At 42.1% G+C, this 19577-nt stretch overlaps 1 protein-coding gene across 1 annotated transcript in view; it reads left to right on the top strand.

The window, feature by feature from the left end:
* Positions 1 to 19577, top strand: part of LOC117515123 (gamma-aminobutyric acid receptor subunit gamma-3-like) — a 378931-nt gene that overhangs the window by 253923 nt on the left and 105431 nt on the right. Inside the window, exon 7 of the mRNA XM_034175623.1 lies at positions 18458 to 18595. Within this exon, the coding sequence (XP_034031514.1) occupies positions 18458 to 18595 (138 nt within the window). The remainder of the gene's footprint in view (positions 1 to 18457; positions 18596 to 19577) is intronic.

Consider the following 19577-nt stretch of genomic DNA (forward strand, 5'->3'; position numbering starts at 1 on the left):
AGTGCTTGCTCACAGGGGGGTCGTTTTGACCGTTGGGGTTTTACATAATTATTGTATGGCCTTGCCTTACAATATAAAGCGCCTTTGGGCAACTGTTTGTTGTGATTTGGCGCTATATAAAAAATTGATTGATTGTTTGATTGATTGATTGATTGATTGTCTCGCTCCTGTAGCGAATCCATCGTGACGCGCGAAGCCTCCGCTCGGCTTTCCATGACAAAATCTCTTGTTAAAAGTGAAATCTGCCGGAAAATGGTTGATGTCCAGCTCTTGTGATAACCAGAGAAATGGCACACGATGGTCACGGATCCAGACAGCCATCCGTTTAGAAATGAAATGGTCGTTCAGCCTGTCGATGGCGGCTTCGGAGCGTGGCGTGCCTCACAACCGCTGGGGGCCATCCTTAAAGCGACAGTAACACTCCTTATTCTCTACCAAGCCCGTAACATTTTCACCGAAAGCCAGATAAATTTTTCTAATGGTTTCCAGCTGCCAGTCTCTAACAGTTTCTGAAAAAATTCTGATGGAAAAAAAGACCAAATCATTCCGCCATTTCCTGACAATGAAAATCCGCAGAGGGTGCTGGACCACTCCTCACTCAAAGCCTGGTCACAGGCGAATGACGCAACTGACAGGCGTGCAATAACTCACGCATGTGCACGAGGGTTCAAGCTTGTCTGTCGCAATAACACGTGATTCAAATCCATATGGTTTTTGAAAAAAATAATAAGGTCGGATACTTTTCTAATAGACCTTGTGTGTGTGTATATATATATATATATATATACACACACACAGTGGGGTAAAAAAGTATTTAGTCTGTCCCCAATTGTGCACGTTCTCCTACTTAGAAAGATGAGAGAGGTCTGTCATTTTCAATATAGGTACACTTCAACTATGAGAGACGAAATGAGAAAAAAAAAATCCAGGAAATCACATTGTAGGATTTAAAAAAGAAAAAAAATTTGTAAATTATGGTGGAAAATAAGTATTTGGTCACCCACAAACAAGCAAGATTTCTGGCTCTCACAGACCTGTAACTTCTTCTTTAAGAAGTTCTTCTGTTCTCCACCTGTTACCTGTATTAATGGCATCTGTTGGAACTCATCTGTTTAAAAGACACCTATCCACAGCCTCAAGCAGTCGAATGACACCAGGAAGAAAAGTATAGATGTGCACCAGGCTCGGAAGGGTGAATCTACAATAGTCAAGCACGTTGGTGTGAATAAATCAACTGTGGGAGCAATTGTAAGAAAATGGAAGACATACAAGACCATTGATAATCTCCCTCGATCTGGGGCTCCATGCAAGATCTTATCCCGTGAGGTTAAAATGATCATGAGAATGGTGAGCAGAAATCCCAGAACTACACGGAGGGACCTGATGAATGACTTGCAGAGAGCGGGGACCAAAGTAACAAAGGCTGCACACTACGCAGAGAGGGACTCAAATCCTGCAGTGCCAGGCATGTCCCCCTGCTTAAGCCAGTACATGTCCAGGCCCATCTGAAATTTGCCAGAGAGTATATGGATGATCCAGAAGAGGCTTGGGAGAATATCATGGGGTCAGATGAATCCAAAATAGAACATTTTGGTAAAAACTCAACTCGTCATGTTTGGAGGAAGAAGAATGCTGAGTTGCATTCCAAGAACACCATGTGAAGCATGGTGGTCGAAACATCATGCTTTGGGGCTGTTTTTCTGCAAAGGGGACAAGACGACTGATCCGTGTTAAGGGAAGAATGAACATGGCCATGTATCGTGAGATTTTAAGCCAAAACGTGGGGCTGGGTCTTCCAGCATGACAATGATCCCAAACACACTCCTTTGGCAACGAAGGAGTGGCTCCATAAAAAGCATTTCAAGGTCCTGGACTGGCAAGGAGATGGGCCAAAATACCAGCTACAGTGTGTGCAAACCTGGTGAAGACTTACAGGAGTTGTTTGACCTCTGTCATTGCCAGCAAAGATTATGTTACAAAGTATTGAGTTGAACTTTTGTTATTGACCAAATACTTATTTTCCACCATAATTTACAAATAAATTCTTTAAAAATCCTTCAATGTGATTTCCTGGAATTTTTTGTCATTTTGTCTCTCATAGGTGAAGTGTACTTGTGTTGAAAATTACAGACCCCTCTCATCTTTCTAAGTAGGAGAACTTGCACAATCAGGGACTGAATAAATACTTTTTGGCCCCACTGTATATATATATATATATATATATATATATATATATATATATATATATATATACTTATTAGGAAATGTTTAACAGGTAGGTCTCAACTGCTTTTAAGTTTTAAAAATGTTTTTCACTGTTCAGCTTTGTTTCCTACGTTATCGGTCTAAAAGTTATCGGTCGGCAATTCATTGGAAGATAATTAGTCCGATGATGGTTTTTAAAGTTATCTAAAAAGATAATCCGATAATGAAAACATTATCTTTGATAATTATCTGTTGTCGGATTATCGGAAGTGTGCCCACCACTGTATGTATGTATATATATATATAAAACCATCATCGGACTAATTATCTTCCAATGAATTGCCGACCGATAACTTTTAGACCAATAACGTAGGAAACAAAGCTGAACAGTGAAAAACATTTTTAAAACTTAAAAGCAGTTGAGACCTACCTGTTAAACGTTTCCTAATAAGTATATTATTCTACCCTCTGCAAACAGAAGAGAGCTGTTTTTAGAAAAAAAAATACTCTGTCCTCTGTAAGCAAAGGAGAACTGGTGAAAAAAAAAAAAAATTTCCTTTAACACCATACTGATATAACCGCAATATCACCCAAGTCATCCAGAGGCATACATTTTTAACTTATCGTTCAAATTTTAACCTACTCATTTTGGACAAGTTATTTAAAATAGTCATGTCTTAAGTTTTATAAAGTGAAAATATCAGATATATGTTTTCGTTTTAAAGTAATGTGCTAATTTTTAAGGTTTTGTGAGCACATGCTGTGCCTGGCAGCAATGCATTATGGGTAGCATAGGGTAATCTCAGATGTTCACGACAGGACAAATGCATTTCAGACACTCTGTTCAGGCTCCACGGACAACAGCATTAAACTCTAGTGCCTAAAACTCTCGTGAATATATTCTCCGGGTTTATAGACGTTATTGTATTTGCGTTTAAATTCCACGCATCTTAAATGTAGCAGAAGGATTATCCGGAACTTTGTTTGGCAACTTTTCAAGGCCGCTACTGCCATCTACTGGCCAATAGTGTTCATGGCAGTATTCACCCCAAGTACTAAGCGTCTGGGCACCAGTAGATGGCAGTGTTCTATTTATTTTGACCCAGTTATATCAGATGGTGGTCAAATCAACTTAACAAAAAAACATTACAAGACAGCTCTGCGGTTGGATGCTTTGTAGCTTTTCAGCAGCAGGAGGTGGTCGTGAGATGTTAAAGCTTGTTACTCCACTACACGATGCAGGATGCGCGATTAACCTGAATCTTGGTCCAAAAAATTCTCGCACGAATGAAAAATCATCTGAAAAATGGCCAAAACATGCACAGTGTAAAGCCAACATTTATGTGTCAAGATAAGGCTTTTCAGAACTGACCAATTGTTAACCTTGTCCTTTGTTTTTATCTATGTTTTTATTATTTATTATTGCATTTTAACCTGTGAAGTGCTTTGTGACTTATGTCTGTGAAAGGCACTATATAAATAAATTTACTTACTTACTTACTAATATTGAGTGCACGTTTTAAAACATCATCAAACGTGCGCACGGCATTAATAAAACATGCGCACATTCTCTCCACATGCAAAACATTTTGCGATGACACTTCCAGGGCTCCGTAAAAATGCCTGTTTTTACAAATAAAAATGGAATATTTTACAAAAGCACATTTATCTTTAAACCAACACACGACACACGTCACATTAACGTGTTGGTTTACATAATGAATGAATGAACCAATCAGTGTTTAGCAGAGGCACTTTTACCCAGTCTGTGTTTGTTACAAAACCTTAGAATTAGTGCATTATTCAACATTAAAAGATATATGTTATATTTTAACTTTGTACAAATGACAGAATTGACATTAATGGAGTTATTCTATCAGTATTTTCACAAAACCATAAGTTAGTATGACTTTATTTTTCAAGACCTCCGCCTGACCAGAGCATTATGATTAGTAGAGAGCTCGTTTTGTGGGTGCTTTCAGGATTCTTCTGTGCAGCTTCCTTCAGGGGGCAGCATGGTCAAATATGGGAATCTGTATATATATACGAGGTCTATTAGAAAAGTATATGACATTATTTTTTCAATAACCATATGGATTTGAATCACATGTGATTGCGTCAGACAAGCTTGAACCCTTGTGCGCATGCGTGAGTTTTTCCACGCCTGTCGGTTGCGTCATTCACCTATGAGCAGGCTTTGAGTGAGGAGTGGTCCAGCCCCCTCGGCGGATTTTCATTGTCAGGAAATGGTGGAATGATTTGGGCTTTTTTTCCATCAGAATTTTTTCAGAAACTGTTAGAGACTGGCAGCTGGAAACCATTCGAAAAATTTATCTGGCTTTTGGTGAAAATTTTACGGGCTTCACAGAGAATAAGGACTGTTACTACAGCTTTAAGGATGGCTTTAAGGACGCTCAGCGCGCCGCGCTCCGTGCCGCCATCGAGAGCCACAAACCACCGGATCATTTCTAAACGGATGGCTCTGTGGATCTGAGACCGTCGTGTGCACTTTCTCTGGTTATCACAAGAGCTGGACATCAGCCATTTTCCAGCAGATTTCACTTTTAACAAGAGATTTTGTCATGGAAAGCCGGGTGGAGGCTTCGTGCGTCACAACCGATTTGCTGATGGAGCGAGACAAAGGAACACCTCCGCTTTGGTCTCACAGGACGGCTTTGAGATGGCGTTCAGACAGCTGTCGGTGGTTTTTCCATCGAGTGATTATCCGAGAAATTGTGTATGTGCCTGGACATGCCAGAACATGTCCCGTGAGGCTTCATCACGGCGTTGCTTTGGGCCATGCGGCACCGCCACGACGCGCGGAATTCCTCCGCATGTCTGTCTCAATGTGCCGAAAAAGTGCTGATGTCCACGTCTTTTCACAATTCTTGTGCTAGTCAGACGATGTCCTGGATAAAACACGGCGTCCAGTTTGGAAATGAACGGCACATTCCACTGTTACAGGAGTTTTTGTCATGGAAAGAGGAGTGGAGGCTTCGCGCGTCGTGGCGGTGCCGCATGGCGCACAGCAACGACGTGATGAAGCCTCACGGGACATGTTCTGGCATGTCCAGGCACATACACAATTTCTCGGATAATCACTCGATGGAAAAACCACCGACAGCTGTCTGAACGCCATCTCAAAGCCATCCTGTGAGACTAAAACGGAAGTGTTCCTTTGTCTTGCGCCATCAGCAAATCGGTCGTGACGCGCTAAGCCTCCGCTCGGCTTTCCATGACAAAATCTCTTGTTAAAAGTGAAATCTGCCGGAAAATGGTTCATGTCCAGCTCTTGTGATAACCAGAGAAAGTGCACACGACAGTCTCGGATCCACAGAGCCATCCGTTTAGAAATGATCCGGTGGTTTGTGGCTCTCGATGGCGGCACGGAGCGCGGCGCGCCGAGCGTCCTTAAAGCCGTCCTTAAAGCTGTCCTTAAAGCTGTCTTTAAAGCTGTAGTAACAGTCCTTATTCTCTGTGAAGCCCGTAAAATTTTCACAGAAAGCCAGATAAATTTTTCTAATGGTTTCCAGCTGCCAGTCTCTAACAGTTTCTGAAAAAATTCTGATGGAAAAAAAGCCCAAATCATTCCGCCATTTCCTGACAATGAAAATCCGCAGAGGGGGTGGACCACTCCTCACTCAAAGCCTGCTCACAGGTGAATGACGCAACCGACAGGCGTGGAAAAACTCACGCATGCGCACGAGGGTTCAAGCTTGTCTGACGCAATCACACATGATTCAAATCCATATAGTTTTTGAAAAAATAAAAAGGTCGGTTTCTTTTCTAATAGACCTCATGTATATATATATATATATATATATATATATATATATATATATATATATATATATATAATGTGAAGGGAGAAGCCAAAAGAAGATTATTATCACTATTTAATATGTATATGTTGCGGACATGAACGAGCGAAGCTCTTCCGCATCTCACCATGTCATTTAGGTCCTTCAGACTTTTTTTTTAGTAAATGCTTCAGGGGAGCATTAGCATGGCTAAAACCTTTTTAATCATTTTTCTTTATTTGCCTCTCACATACCTGGAAGCTCCTCACCATTTAATCATATCATTTAGGTCCTTCAGTAAAATGGTTCTTGGGAGTATGAGCATGGCTAAATCCTTTCAGCTTCTGGGGGTGCGGATCAACCGCCTTTTTAAACATTTTTCTTTTTTGCCTTTCAGCTTCTGGGTGGGCTTCTGGGGGATGGTGACTCACACTGATTTCAAAATGCAGCTTTTTTCAACCAGAAATGCAGTGCTGTGACATGTTAATCATCTGTGTCCAATCAGATTTCAGGGGAGTCCAGTACAACCCTGGCCCCCGCTCTAGCTCCACCCATGCCAGGAAGTGTTCAACATTTGACATTTCCTGTTTCACTGTGGACTAAAAATTTGGTACTTCCTGTTTCAGTGTGAACTTGCCACTGAGTTCCTGTGAGATTCCACGGGATCTCGTCTGTCAATCCAGGAAGTGTTTGACATTTGACATTTCCTGTTTCACTGTGGACTAAAAATTTGGCACTTCCTATTTCAGTGTGAACTCGCCACTGAGTTCCCGTGAGATTCCAAGGGATCTCGTCTGTCAATCCAGGAAGTGATGATCCAGGAAGTGTTTGACATTTGACATTTCCTTTTTCACTGTGGACTCAAAATTTGGGACACCCTGTACCATGAGCAAGCTTTGAGCCACTGTACGGTGCGTCACTCGTATTAATTATTTTTAAAAACAGTGACTTGTATTGTGCTTTCAATAATTCTGAGTGCTTCATAAAAGACAGTAAAGATAAGTAAGAGTAAGAGAATAAAACACCAAACAATCCCAACACAGGAATAAAGAAATAAAACAAATTTTAAAATAAAAATACAAATTAAATATATTCCATATGTCAACATATGAATTTCACTTTGTTTCACAGAAAAGTGTGACGTCAAAGTTCTAAAACAGCAGTTGAAGTTGACTGCTGAATAACCTTTGAAAAATTATTTATTTAAAATTGTTTAAAGGCTGTCTCTCCCTAGTGTGCATGCTGTATTTTTAGCTACAAATTTTTATGCAAGTATTAAGGACACTGACTGACCTATATTACCATAATATGACCCCTTAACATTCTTTAAACATGCTACAAATAAGCATGAAATTAACTTTCTTCCCCCATCGTTGAGATGGCAAAGTCAATTATTAGCTCTGACAAGTATATTACCTGTGTGTGTGTGTGTGTGTGTGTGTGTGTGTGTGTGTGTGTGTGTGTGTGTGTGTGTGTGTGTGTGTGTGTGTGTGTGTGTGTGTGTGTGTGTGTGTGTGTGTGTGTGTGTGTGTGTTTTTCTCTGCAAGACCATTCGGAAACTAATTCATTTTTTTGAAACCCAATGTTTTGTTGTTCATGACCTTGGTGTTGATTATTACTTTCTTTCATATTGTGATAGAAAAGTTCTTCCATCATTTGGAAAATCCAACTGCAGCCTTTAATAAACAGCCAGTCGTGAGAGGCTGCAACTACGGTTTGTTTTTCTTTCCGAAATAACAGAAAAGCCGGTGCTTTACTGGAAGGTAAAATCAAATATAATTCCACATATGTATGCAGCAAATCCACAGAGCAGCTTAAATATAGTTTCAGTGTGCCGTACAACTGTGTGAAATGAGTCGATGTTCTGCCAAAAAATGGAAAAAAGTTTTCTTTCCCTTATTTTGTGATGACTTATCTGTGGTGTGCACACTGTATTTCAAAAAAGTACTGTAATTTTAGACACCCGTATGCACACATAGAATGCATAGATAGGCACGTTCCATACAATACACCAGAATGAATTATAACAGCTCATGGACTACCTCACTGAGAATAATCTTTTTGAGCCACTGCAGTCTGCTTTTAGAAAATATCACTCCACAGAGACAGCACTTACTAAAGTAGTGAATGACCTTTTGCGAGCAGTGGACTCAGATACCACTACAGTCTTGGTGCTGATGGATCTTAGTGCTGTGTTTTATACTATGGATCATCATATTTTACTCAATAGGCTGGAGAATCACTTTGGGATTACTGGAACTGCTCTTGCATGGTTGACGTCATTCCTGCCCAGTCGTTCTTACTGTGTATTGTATAATGGCACCTTCTCTGATCGTAGGGACATGAAGTTTGGGGTTCCGCAGGGATCCATTTTAGGCCCCCTGCTTTTTTCCCTTTATGTAGCACCCCTTGGGAATATACTGCGGCGCTTTGGGATTCCCTTTCATTGCAGTGCTGATGACACTCAATTGTACATGCCAGTAACTGCTGTTAATCTCATTCACATAAAATCTTTGGAAGATTGCCTTGTATCAGTAAGAAGTTGGATGTCTAGTAACTTCCTACTTTTAAATTCTGATAAGACTGAAGTTATGGTTCTTGGTCCAGCGAGGTATCGGCATCAATTTGATCAGCTAGCACTTACCTTAGGTTTGTGTGTTATACATCAAATGGATAAAGTGAGGAACCTTGGAGTAATTTTTGATCCTACGTTGTCCTTTGATCTCCACATTAGAGACATTATGAGTACTGCTTTCTTCCATTTGCGAAATATAGTGAAGATACATCCCATCCTGTCTATGGCTGATGCTGAGACTTTGATTCATGCATTTGTCTCTTCTAGATTAGACTATTGTAATGTTCTATTTTCTGGCTTACCGGAGTCCAGAATTAGGGGTCTTCAACTGGTTCAAAATGCTGCTGCCAGACTTTTGACACAAAGCAGAAAGTTTGACCACATTACGCCTGTTTTGGCGTCCCTGCACTAGCTTCCAGTTGCTGCAAGATCGGATTTTAAAGTACTGTTATTAGTTTATAGAATTGTTCATGGACTTGCACCTCCCTATCTGGCTGACCTGGTAAGCCCCTATGTACCAGCCCGGGCCCTGCGTTCTCAGGGTGCAGGACTTCTGTGTGTTCCCAGGGTGAATAAAAAGTCTGCTGGTCACAGAGCTTTCTCCTACCGTGCCCCAGCTCTGTGGAACGATCTCCCAGCACACATTCGGCAGTCTGATACTGTGGCAACTTTTAAGTCACATTTAAAGACTCATTTGTTTTCCCTGTTTTATCATTAGTTTTATGATGTGTTTTTTATTCTTGTATTCTTTTATGGTCATCTTTTTATGGTGTTTTAAATTTTTTATTCAGTTTTTTTTGTTGTTGTTTTATGTTGTGTGAAGCGCCTTGAGACGATTTCATCATGAACTGGCGCTATATAAATTAATAAATTTGAATTTGAATGACATTCCGAAATGTTGGAAATCAGTTTTTTGTTTTTTTTTTGCTAAATATAGAATTTCCCATATTCTGACATTATATTGTTTCGCTTACTGATATTGCCACATGTATGTATGTATTTATGTATTTATTTATTTATGTTGAAACAGAAATATAATACAATTTGGAATCTCTCTGTCTGAGTTACTCGGACAATAGACAAAGAGAATATTGTGGCCATGACCACAGAAGACTGTAAATGATGACTTTGTTTAGGAACATTCTGCTTCAGGGAGCTTTTAAAGACATGAAATATAGCTATTATTTTGTAGCAATGGTAACACAATGGTAATATCGCTCGCAGTGAAGATAATACAAACACACCAGGAGAAATATGACGGCAATAATATTCCAGCGACAGTCTCCGGTGTGATGGATTTGGTGATTGCCCTCCATGGTTATAGATGGCTATCCTCTAAATGAGGCAATTTACATAATTATTCCGATCTCACACTACAGAGCCAAACAAGACTTTCCACGTGCTCATTACTGCCGTCACTCACATTTCTATGGAAACTGCCTCAAATTAGCTGGCATTTGTCTTTGCATGTAGACACCATAGGAATCCAACTTGTTTTGGGCCTGCTCTGTGTTTTTTTTTTTTTTTAGCTACTTCTTCAAGCAAGTGGTGAAAGTAAAACAAAAAACTGAACACTGCAAAGACACACCCCCTTTGATCTTTTGAGGATGCACAACTCTCTTCTGATGGCCATAGTTATTTATAACCCCAATTCTAAGGAAGTTGGGATGTTGTGTAAAATGTAAATAAAAACAGAATACAATGATTTGAAAATCCTCTTCAGCCTATATTAAATTGAATACACCACAAAGACAAGACATTTAACGTTCAAACTGATAGACTTTGTTGTTTTTGTGCAAATACGTATTTGCTCATTTTGAAATGGATGCCTGCAACACATTTCAAAAAAGCTGGGACGGGGCAACAAAAGACTGGGAAAGTTGATGAATGCTCAAAGAAAACCTCATTGGAAACAGGTGAGTGTCGTGATAAGATGTCAGGTGATGTGATGATAAAAGGAGCATCCTCAAAAGGTTCAGCCATTCACAAGCAAAGATGGGGCGAGGATCACCATTTTGTGAACAACTGCGTGAAAAAATAGTCCAACAGTTGAAGAACAATAGTTCTCAATGTTCAATTGCAAGGTATTTAGGGATTCCATCATCTACAGTCCATAATATAATCAGAAGATTCAGAGAATCTGGAGAACTTTCTACATGTAAGCGGCAAGGCCGAAAACCAACACTGAATGCCCGTGACCTTCGATCGCTCAGGCGGCACTGCATTAAAAACTGACATCATTGTGTAAAGGATCTTACCGCATGGGCTCAGGAACACTTCAGAAAACCATTGTCAGTTAACACAGTTCATCGCTACATCTACAAGTGCAAGTTAAATCTCTGCCATGCAAAGCGAAAGCCATCCATCAACAACATCCAGAAACGCCGCTGCCTTCTCTGGGCCTGAGTTCAATTGGAATGGACAGACGCAACGTGGAAAAGTGTGCTGTGCTCTGATGAGTCTACATTTCAAATTGTTTTTGGAAATCATGGACGTCGCGTCCTCTGGACAAAAGAGGAAAAAGACCATCTAGATTGTTACCAGCGCAAAGTTCAAAAGCCAGCATCTGTGATGGTATGGGGGTGTTTTAGTGCTCATGGCATGGGCAACTTACACATTTGTGATGGCACCATCAATGCTGAAAGGTACATCCAGGTTTTGAAGCAACACACTCTGCCATCCAAGCAATGTCCTTTTCAGGGACATCCCTGTTTATTTCAGCAAGACAATGCCAAGCCACATTCTGCACATGTTACAACAGTGTGGCTTTGTAGTAAAAAAGTGCGGGTACTAGACTGGCCTGCCTGCAGTCCCGACCTGTCGCCCATTGAAAATGTGTGGCACATTATGAAGTGCAAAATACAACAATGGAGACCCCGGACTGTTGAACAACTGAAGAATGGGAAGGAAGTGCACCTACAAAGCTTCAACAGTTAGTGTCCTCAGTTCCCAAACACTTATTGAGTGTTGTTAGAAGGAAAGGTGATGTAACACAATGGTAAACATACATGTCAGGGTGTGAGTTTGATCTACTTCTCTCTCTGGGTTTTGATTTATTTTTATCTGTTTGGTTGTTTTCCCGTCTATTTTTTTGTTTGACCTTTTCCCTATGTTGGTTTTTCTGTCTCTCTGGGATGTGGGCTTGTCTCTCTCTCTCTCTGTCTCTCTCTCTCTCTCTCTCTCTCTCTCTCTCCCTCACCACACCCTCATTCAGATACCTTCGGCACTCACCTGCTGTCACCTTGCTGCTCATTACCTGGAGGTATTTATACTGCTTAGTAGAGAAGCTTGAATCTTCGATTGGACTGGGTTGCTTGACGCGAGAATATTTCGCTTCATATCGCAGAAGCTTCCTCAGCTAAAATTCTTGCTCTGGTAGTCTGGCTTCTGTCTTGACTCTTGTAGAGAAGAATAATCAAGAAGTCACAAAAGCTGGAGTTTTAAACCTAACCAGACCCCTCCTCCCGAGAGGCAGACTGCTATAGGCTAGTGACTAAACAATAGCTCTAATTAGCACCTATTGTGCTCTAGTTAGCACCCTCCTAATGACAGGGCAGCTGTCCCGCTTAATGATGGGACTGATGGGACATGATGGCTGCCTTGACGACTCTGCTGATGACGTGAATGACTCATTACCATGAACAAAAGACTGAAACTGCTTTGACCTGAGTACCCCATTGTAAACAGGGGATAAAGCGTGTCTCAGACCCCCTCCCCGGTTAAGGCTGGGTTTCAAACGTTTCACAAAGAATGCCTCCTTGACCCCTCTCTCAAACCATTTCTTCTCTCTGGCTAATATTTTAACTTCCTTGTCCTCAAACGTGTGATTAGTGTCTTTAAGGTGGAGATGAACTGCAGACTGAGGTCCACTGGTGCCCTCTCTGCGGTGCTGGTATAGCCTTTTGTGTAAAGGTTGCTTAGTCTCACCTATGTAGTGTTCGTTACAGTTTTACATGGAAATCTGTGACAGCTGGGTTCTTAACAGTTTGATATCAGAGTTCATGCAGTTCTTAGGAAGAATTCTTGGAACAGTTCTTTATCTTAGCACAGTCACGGACAGGAACGAGTGAGAACGGGATCCCACTGAGACAAAGAGGAACTTAACTGGTGTTTAGCAGAGCCGCGCTCTGAGCAGAGAGCCATAGAGTTCCAAAGTGGCGTTGCTGTGCAGGTAACCAGGAACCAGGGCAGTGTGGGAGCCTCACAGGAAGTGTCTGGAACACCAGGAAAGACAGCTCGCTCTAATATGGGAATTAGAGAGTTGCCCAGGTTACCTTGAGCTTAGCTGCAGAAAGCTCTGATGTCTTGGGTGCTTGGAAGCAGCAGGAAGACGTGGTCAAGGTCACAGAGAGGAGTCAGGCTCGGTCTTAGTGGACAGTCTGGATCATGGAAGCATTTGGTAAGACTCTTGGAAGTCTTAGGCTTGAGGAGTCTTATGGAATGTCCTGGATCATCGATCATCAGGGAGAATTTGGCATGGCTTTAGGATCATGGAAGAATCTGGCATGGCTCCTTGAGAATCAGGCTTCATAGAATTCCACACAAGGATCTGACAACTACTGATCAGAAAGTCAGAGTTTATATAGTCTGTCACTCATCAGCCACTCATTCGCTCCAGGTGTGCAGCAAAGATGAGCGGCGAGGAGCAGCTGGTGTAAAACACAACAGAGGGCGCCATCTGAGTGAAAACTCATACATGACAACTGGTTAAAAACAGAATAAAAACCAGGATCCGGGGAAACCCTGACATTACCCCCCCCCCCCCCCAACGGGAGCCCCCTGGCACCTTCCCCAACTTATCCGGGTGACCCTGGTAGAAATCCCTCAGGAGTAAGGGGTCCAGTCCAGTGCAAGGCCAAGGGCATCCTGGGAGAGATAGAGGGGGCCCGGTGAGGAGTCTTCCCACGGACACAGACTGTACAGGCTAGAACAAAGCTATGGATGTCAGCTTGGCAGTACGGCCACCAATAGCGGCAGTGGACCAGATCTAAGGTTTTATGAATCCCCGGGTGGCATGCCAACTTGGTGGTGTGAAAAAACTGAATCATGGCTGAGCATGCCTCATGGGGCACAGAGGTACATCCAGGAGGTCCCCAGCCGGGATCAGGGTGGCGAGTCAAAGCTTCCTGAACTACTTTATCTACTTTCTATATCAGGGCCCCACAACCATGGAATGCGAAACAATGGAACTTGGGGCTTCGGTGGTCATGGAGGTAGTGGGCAGGTAAAGCCGGGACAAGGCATCTGGTTTGCTGTTCTTTTGCCTGGATGAAAGGTGATGGTGAATTTAAACCGGGCGAAGAAAAGCACCCACCTGGCCTGTCGGGGTTTTAAGCGTTTAGCTGTTCTGATGTATTCCAGGTCTTTGTGGTCTGTACTACATGATAAACGGGACTGCAGCTCCCTCCAGACAGTGTCTCCATTCTGACAGGGCTTCTTTGACAGTTAACAATTCCCAGTTGCCTACGTCATAATTTCTCTCTGCTGCCATTAAGCACTGGGAGAAAAAGGGACATGGGTGGATCCGGTTGTCCTCCACAGTTCACTGAGATAATACTGCACCCACCCCTAACTCTGAGGTATCTACCTCAATGAAGAATTGTCTGTCAGGTTCAGGTTGAGTGAGTATGGGTGCTGTGGAGAAGCGATGTTTGAGAGTGTTGAATGCATTTTCTGCTGCAGATGATCAGTGAAAGGAGACTTTTGAGGAGGTTAATGCGGTGAGCAGAGCTGCGACCTGGCTATATCCGTGGATAAACTGTCAATAACAGTTTGCAAACCCAAAGAATTGTTGCAACTGCTTGCAGGTTGACAAAACACACCAATCAGTGACAGCAGTTACCTTAGAGGAGACTGGATCACTATAGCTAAGAACTGCAATGAACCCACAGAAGTAATGGGGCTCAGGAGGAGCTAGGAACTGATCAGGAGACAGGGTGACCGATTTTAGGATAAGATTTGCAGAATGCAGACACCCGCGGTGACAAGCCTCACTCCACTGTTTAACTGCCCCACAACCAGTGAATATGGAGGTCATGTTTGATTACCCAGGGGTGCCCAAGAACTAAGGGAGACGTGGATGGAACAACAAAAAACTGGATTGCTCCCAGGGATTACCAGAAATCACCAAATTGACAGGTTCAGTCTTATGGGCCACTAATGGAAGGAGAGTCCCATCTGGGGATGTGACCAAAAGAGGAACAGACAATGGAAAACAGGAATTTGGGCTTTGGTAACCACCTTCTCACTTAGAAAGTTGCCCTCAGCCCCAGTACCTACCAGTGAAGGAACTGAAATGGAGGAATCTCAGAAAAGAATCATGCTCGGGATTTGCATGTACCCCGAAGACCCACCCATGAATTTAGCAGATCTCACTCGCAACCCGGCATGACGAGTGAGCCCATCTTAATAGGCTGAATGGGGCAGTTAAGGCGGATGTGTCCCTGAGATCTGCAATAAATGCAGGCTCCAGCTTCCAGTCTCCATTTTCTCTCCTTTTAGGATAATCTGGCCCTGCCAAGTTCCATAGGTTCCTCAGCAGGGGGAGCTGGTCAGTTGGAGTGAGAGAGCTCAGGGAACGGCGGAACAGACAGAGTCTGGAAAGAACGGGGAGGAATCCAAACAGAGACGGACCTATCTGGGCCACTGTCTTTCTTTCAGTGTTTTACTCTTAACCGAGTGTCTAAGCAGATTACCAAAGAAATTAATTTGTCAGGATCCTCGGGTTTGTCTCAGACAGCTAGTTCATCCTTAAGAGGATCAGAGAGCCCCTAACGAAACTACTCCAAAGAGCCGCCGAGTCCCAGCCAACCTCCACAGCGAGGATGCGGAAGCTGACTGAAAACTCATCCCCACTCTGGCATTTTTGATGGAGAGACAACAGACACTGAGCTGCAGAATAAGCTTTGGTGGGATGGTCGAAGACGAGGCGGAGCTCACGGGAAAACTCGGAACATGTATTAAATACAGGAGAATTGCTGCTCCACAGAGTAGTGGCCCAAGCCTGTGCGTCACCACGCAGCAGATTCGTCACATAGGTGACTCGGCTGCCATCGGAGGTGTACTGCAAGGGTCACTGGGAGAACACGAGCAAACACTGCATCAGAAAAGTGGCATATGTTTCAACACACCCAGCAACTGGTTCGGGATGACAGATCCATCGGTTCGGGAGTTTCAGCTACAGCTGCAGAGGAAGAAACCAACTGTATGGGAGGAGGTGGGGCTGATACAGAGGAGGCTTTGAGATCAGCGAGTTGATCAGTTATCTGTGTGAATTGATCTGAGAGCTTTGAAATGTGAGTGTCTAGGTGAATGACCTGAGCTTCAAACTCGGAAAGGCGAGTGTCAAAGTGATTACCCTGGGCTGAGAGACTCCGGACCTGGGCTTCAATGGAGTCTAAGTGCGTGACCTTGGCTGAGAGGTTCTGGACCTGGGTTCCCATGGCTTCAATGGTCTGCTGGATTTTTCCCAGGAACTGTCCTTGGTGATTAAGTGTCTGCTGGACGGGGACTCCCGCTGGGTCTATCTTTTAGGACAGATTCTTCTGTTATGGTTAGAGGTCTGGTTCCACCCGGATCTCTAACCATAACACTTGGAGGTCTACAGACCGTTCCTTTGACTTCATGTTTTGTTTGTGCTCTGACATGCACTGTCAACTGTGGGACCTTATATGTAGACAGGTGTGCGCCTTTCCAATGCATGTCCAGTCAACTGAATTTACCCCAGGTGGACTCCAATTAAGCTGTGAAAACATCTCAAAGATGATCAGTGAAAACAGGATGTACCTGAGCTCAATTTTGAGCTTCATGGCAAAGGCTGTGAATACTTATGTACACGTGATTTCTTAGTTTTTAGTTTTAATAATTTTCTAAAAATGTCAAGTAAAAACTCTTAACATTGTCAGTATGGGGTATTGTGTGTAGAATTTTGAGGAAAAAATGATTTTCATCCATTTTGAAATAAGGCTGTAACATAAAATGTGGAAAGAGCGAAGCGCTGTGAATACTTTCTGGATCCACTGCAGATATCATACACGTGTATGATACTTGTGCATTTTCTTTGTATTTTGTATCACCCGTTATACAGTGTCATGATGAAATAGTATAAAGGAGGATAGCTACAAATTGCCAGAAGGTACATCTGAGTTGCAAACCCAGATTTGATCTGTTTTGGTGAAAAAATATCCTTCTCCACTCTATTCCACTATGGAGCCAAGAGCGGTGATGCAAAATACAAATTTGCACTGTGCACAATTTCTCCAATCACACCCACATAAGCCTATAACTTGTCTAGGTGACTTGGTGGCTTTCTTCACTCTAATCCTTCTTGCACAGTCACTCAGTTTTTGAGAACTGTCTATTCCATACAAATTTACCATAGAGTGCCATACTGTTTGTATTTCTTCGCAATTGAGAGAAATAAAGTCCAAGACATATTCAGTGGCAGCTTTACCATCAGAGAGCCTCAAGCATAACTACCACAAAAGACTCCAAACTGTTGTTGATGTTAAAGGATCAATGTCATTTGGGTAGTTTCTGTTGTCATTATAATTTAAAAAGAGTGAACAGAGTTGTTTGACAATAAATGGCTTCACCCAACCACTAACCTTGAGTGAAAAAAAAAAACAAAAACATTTTTTGTGTTGTCATTCATATTCTCTGAAAAATGGCCAACAAATCAAATATTCCAGGGTTTGTAAATTTTTGAGCACAACTGCATATATTCCTCACTGGCCCAGTGTGAACCCACATAGACACTGTCAGTGTTAATTTAACACTGGTGATTTTACTGTGTTACTACTTCACTGCTTCACCTTAGGGAGCTTTGGTGGCTGCTCTATGCACACACTTTTGGTACAGATACATTAAATCACCAGAAAACCTCTCACTTGAGTCCACTGAGTGACTAACGGTGCACCAAATCCTGCCACACCAGGGCTTTTAAAAGAAATGACACATGCCAGGCTGATTGGGTTCATTCTTGTTACTTCTAATACACAGCTATTGTTCAATAAATGAATACAATCACTTTACAACAGTGGCTTACTTTGCACTTAGTTTACCATCCCTCTACATACCAAATGGAAATTGGATGTGCACTCGTGCTTTAGATCATTATATATCATTAAAATGGGGCCCAATGTCTTTTTGGTGGTTTGCATACAGCACTTTGTTCTATATAACACAGTTTTTGGTCATTTTAGTTATTGCGAGTGATTATTGCCAGTTGACTGTACACTAAATATACTTTTTCCCTTTTGGCTGCAAATGAAGGTTGGAACTTGATAATTGATTCATTTCTTTACTAAGGAGAAAGTGGACTTCACTTCTATAGTGCTTTTCACACTCTTGTTTCCAAATTATACAGTAGTTTTTGTCTTTCTGATGCCTGATTCTGTTTTTTCTCTGTTTAAGGTGCAGCTCCATCCAGAGATGGGAGTTGTATTTGTGTTAGCGACCCTCCTGTCCTGTGCACCAACAGCAATTCTTGTATATTCGTCCGTGAATTGTTCTGTGAATTGTTTCTGTAATTTATGTTTGTAGCATGGCCCAAGCAGAGGGTCACCCCTTTGAGTCTGGTCTGCTTGAGGTTTCTTCCTCAGAGGCAGTTTTTCCTTACCACTGTTGCTCTGGGGGTTGATAAGGTTAGACCTTACCTGTGTGAAGCATCTTGAGACAGCTCTGTTGTGATTTGGCGCTAAATAAAGGAAAATAAATTGAAATGAATTGAAATTGTTTATATATCAAGACACTTTTAATTATTTAAGCTGTCACTATCCTACAGGTTCATAGAATTTCTCTCCATCACACAACACTTCTTTTCTTCCATTCTGTCTTTCTTTCCAGTTTCTCACGGCTAATTGTCTGTGCTTTCTAGATGGCTACCCACGAGATGAGATTATCTACAAGTGGAGGCGAAACTCAGTAGAGACGTCGGACCAGAAGTACTGGAGGCTTTACCAGTTTGATTTTATGGGGCTAAGAAACAGCACAGACATGCTCACAACCACAGCAGGTAAGAATAAGAAGATGAAATAAGTTCTGTGTTGGCCCTGATGCTCGTTGGTGCCAGTCTGTAACTTCATTTGGGACAGGACACCAGTCTGACACAGGTTACTATCACAGGCAAGGCTAGTACAACCCCTGGCAAAAATTATGGAATCACCGGCCTCGGAGGATGTTCATTCAGTTGTTTAATTTTGTAGAAAAAAAGCAGATCACAGACATGACACAAAACTAAAGTCATTTCAAATGGCAACTTTCTGGCTTTAAGAAACACTATAAGAAATCAGGAAAAAAAATTGTGGCAGTCAGTAACGGTTACTTTTTTAGACCAAGCAGAGGGAAAAAAATATGGACTCACTCAATTCTGAGGAATAAATTATGGAATCACCCTGTAAATTTTAATCCCCAAAACTAACACCTGCATCAAATCTGATCTGCTCGTTAGTCTGCATCTAAAAAGGAGTGATCACACCTTGGAGAGCTGTTGCACCAAATGGACTGACATGAATCATGGCTCCAACACGAGAGATGTCAACTGAAACAAAGGAGAGGATTATCAAACTCTTAAAAGAGGGTAAATCATCACACAATGTTGCAAAAGATGTTGGTTGTTCACAGTCAGCCGTGTCTAAACTCTGGACCAAATACAAACAACATGGGAAGGTTGTTAAAGGCAAACATACTGGTAGACCAAGGAAGACATCAAAGCGTCAAGACAGAAAACTTAAAGCAATATATCTCAAAAATCGAAAATGCACAACAAAACAAATGAGGAACGAATGGGAGGAAACTGGAGTCAACGTCTGTGACTGAACTGTAAGAAACCGCCTAAAGGAAATGGGATTTACATACAGAAAAGCTAAACGAAAGCCATCATTAACACCTAAACAGAAAAAAACAAGGTTACAATGGGCTAAGGAAAAGCAATCGTAGACTGTGGATGACTGGATGAAAGTCATATTCAGTGATAAATCTCGAATCTGCATTGGGCA

The sequence above is a fragment of the Thalassophryne amazonica genome, chromosome 1 (assembly GCF_902500255.1).
Source record: "Thalassophryne amazonica chromosome 1, fThaAma1.1, whole genome shotgun sequence".
NCBI classification, from domain to species: domain Eukaryota; kingdom Metazoa; phylum Chordata; class Actinopteri; order Batrachoidiformes; family Batrachoididae; genus Thalassophryne; species Thalassophryne amazonica.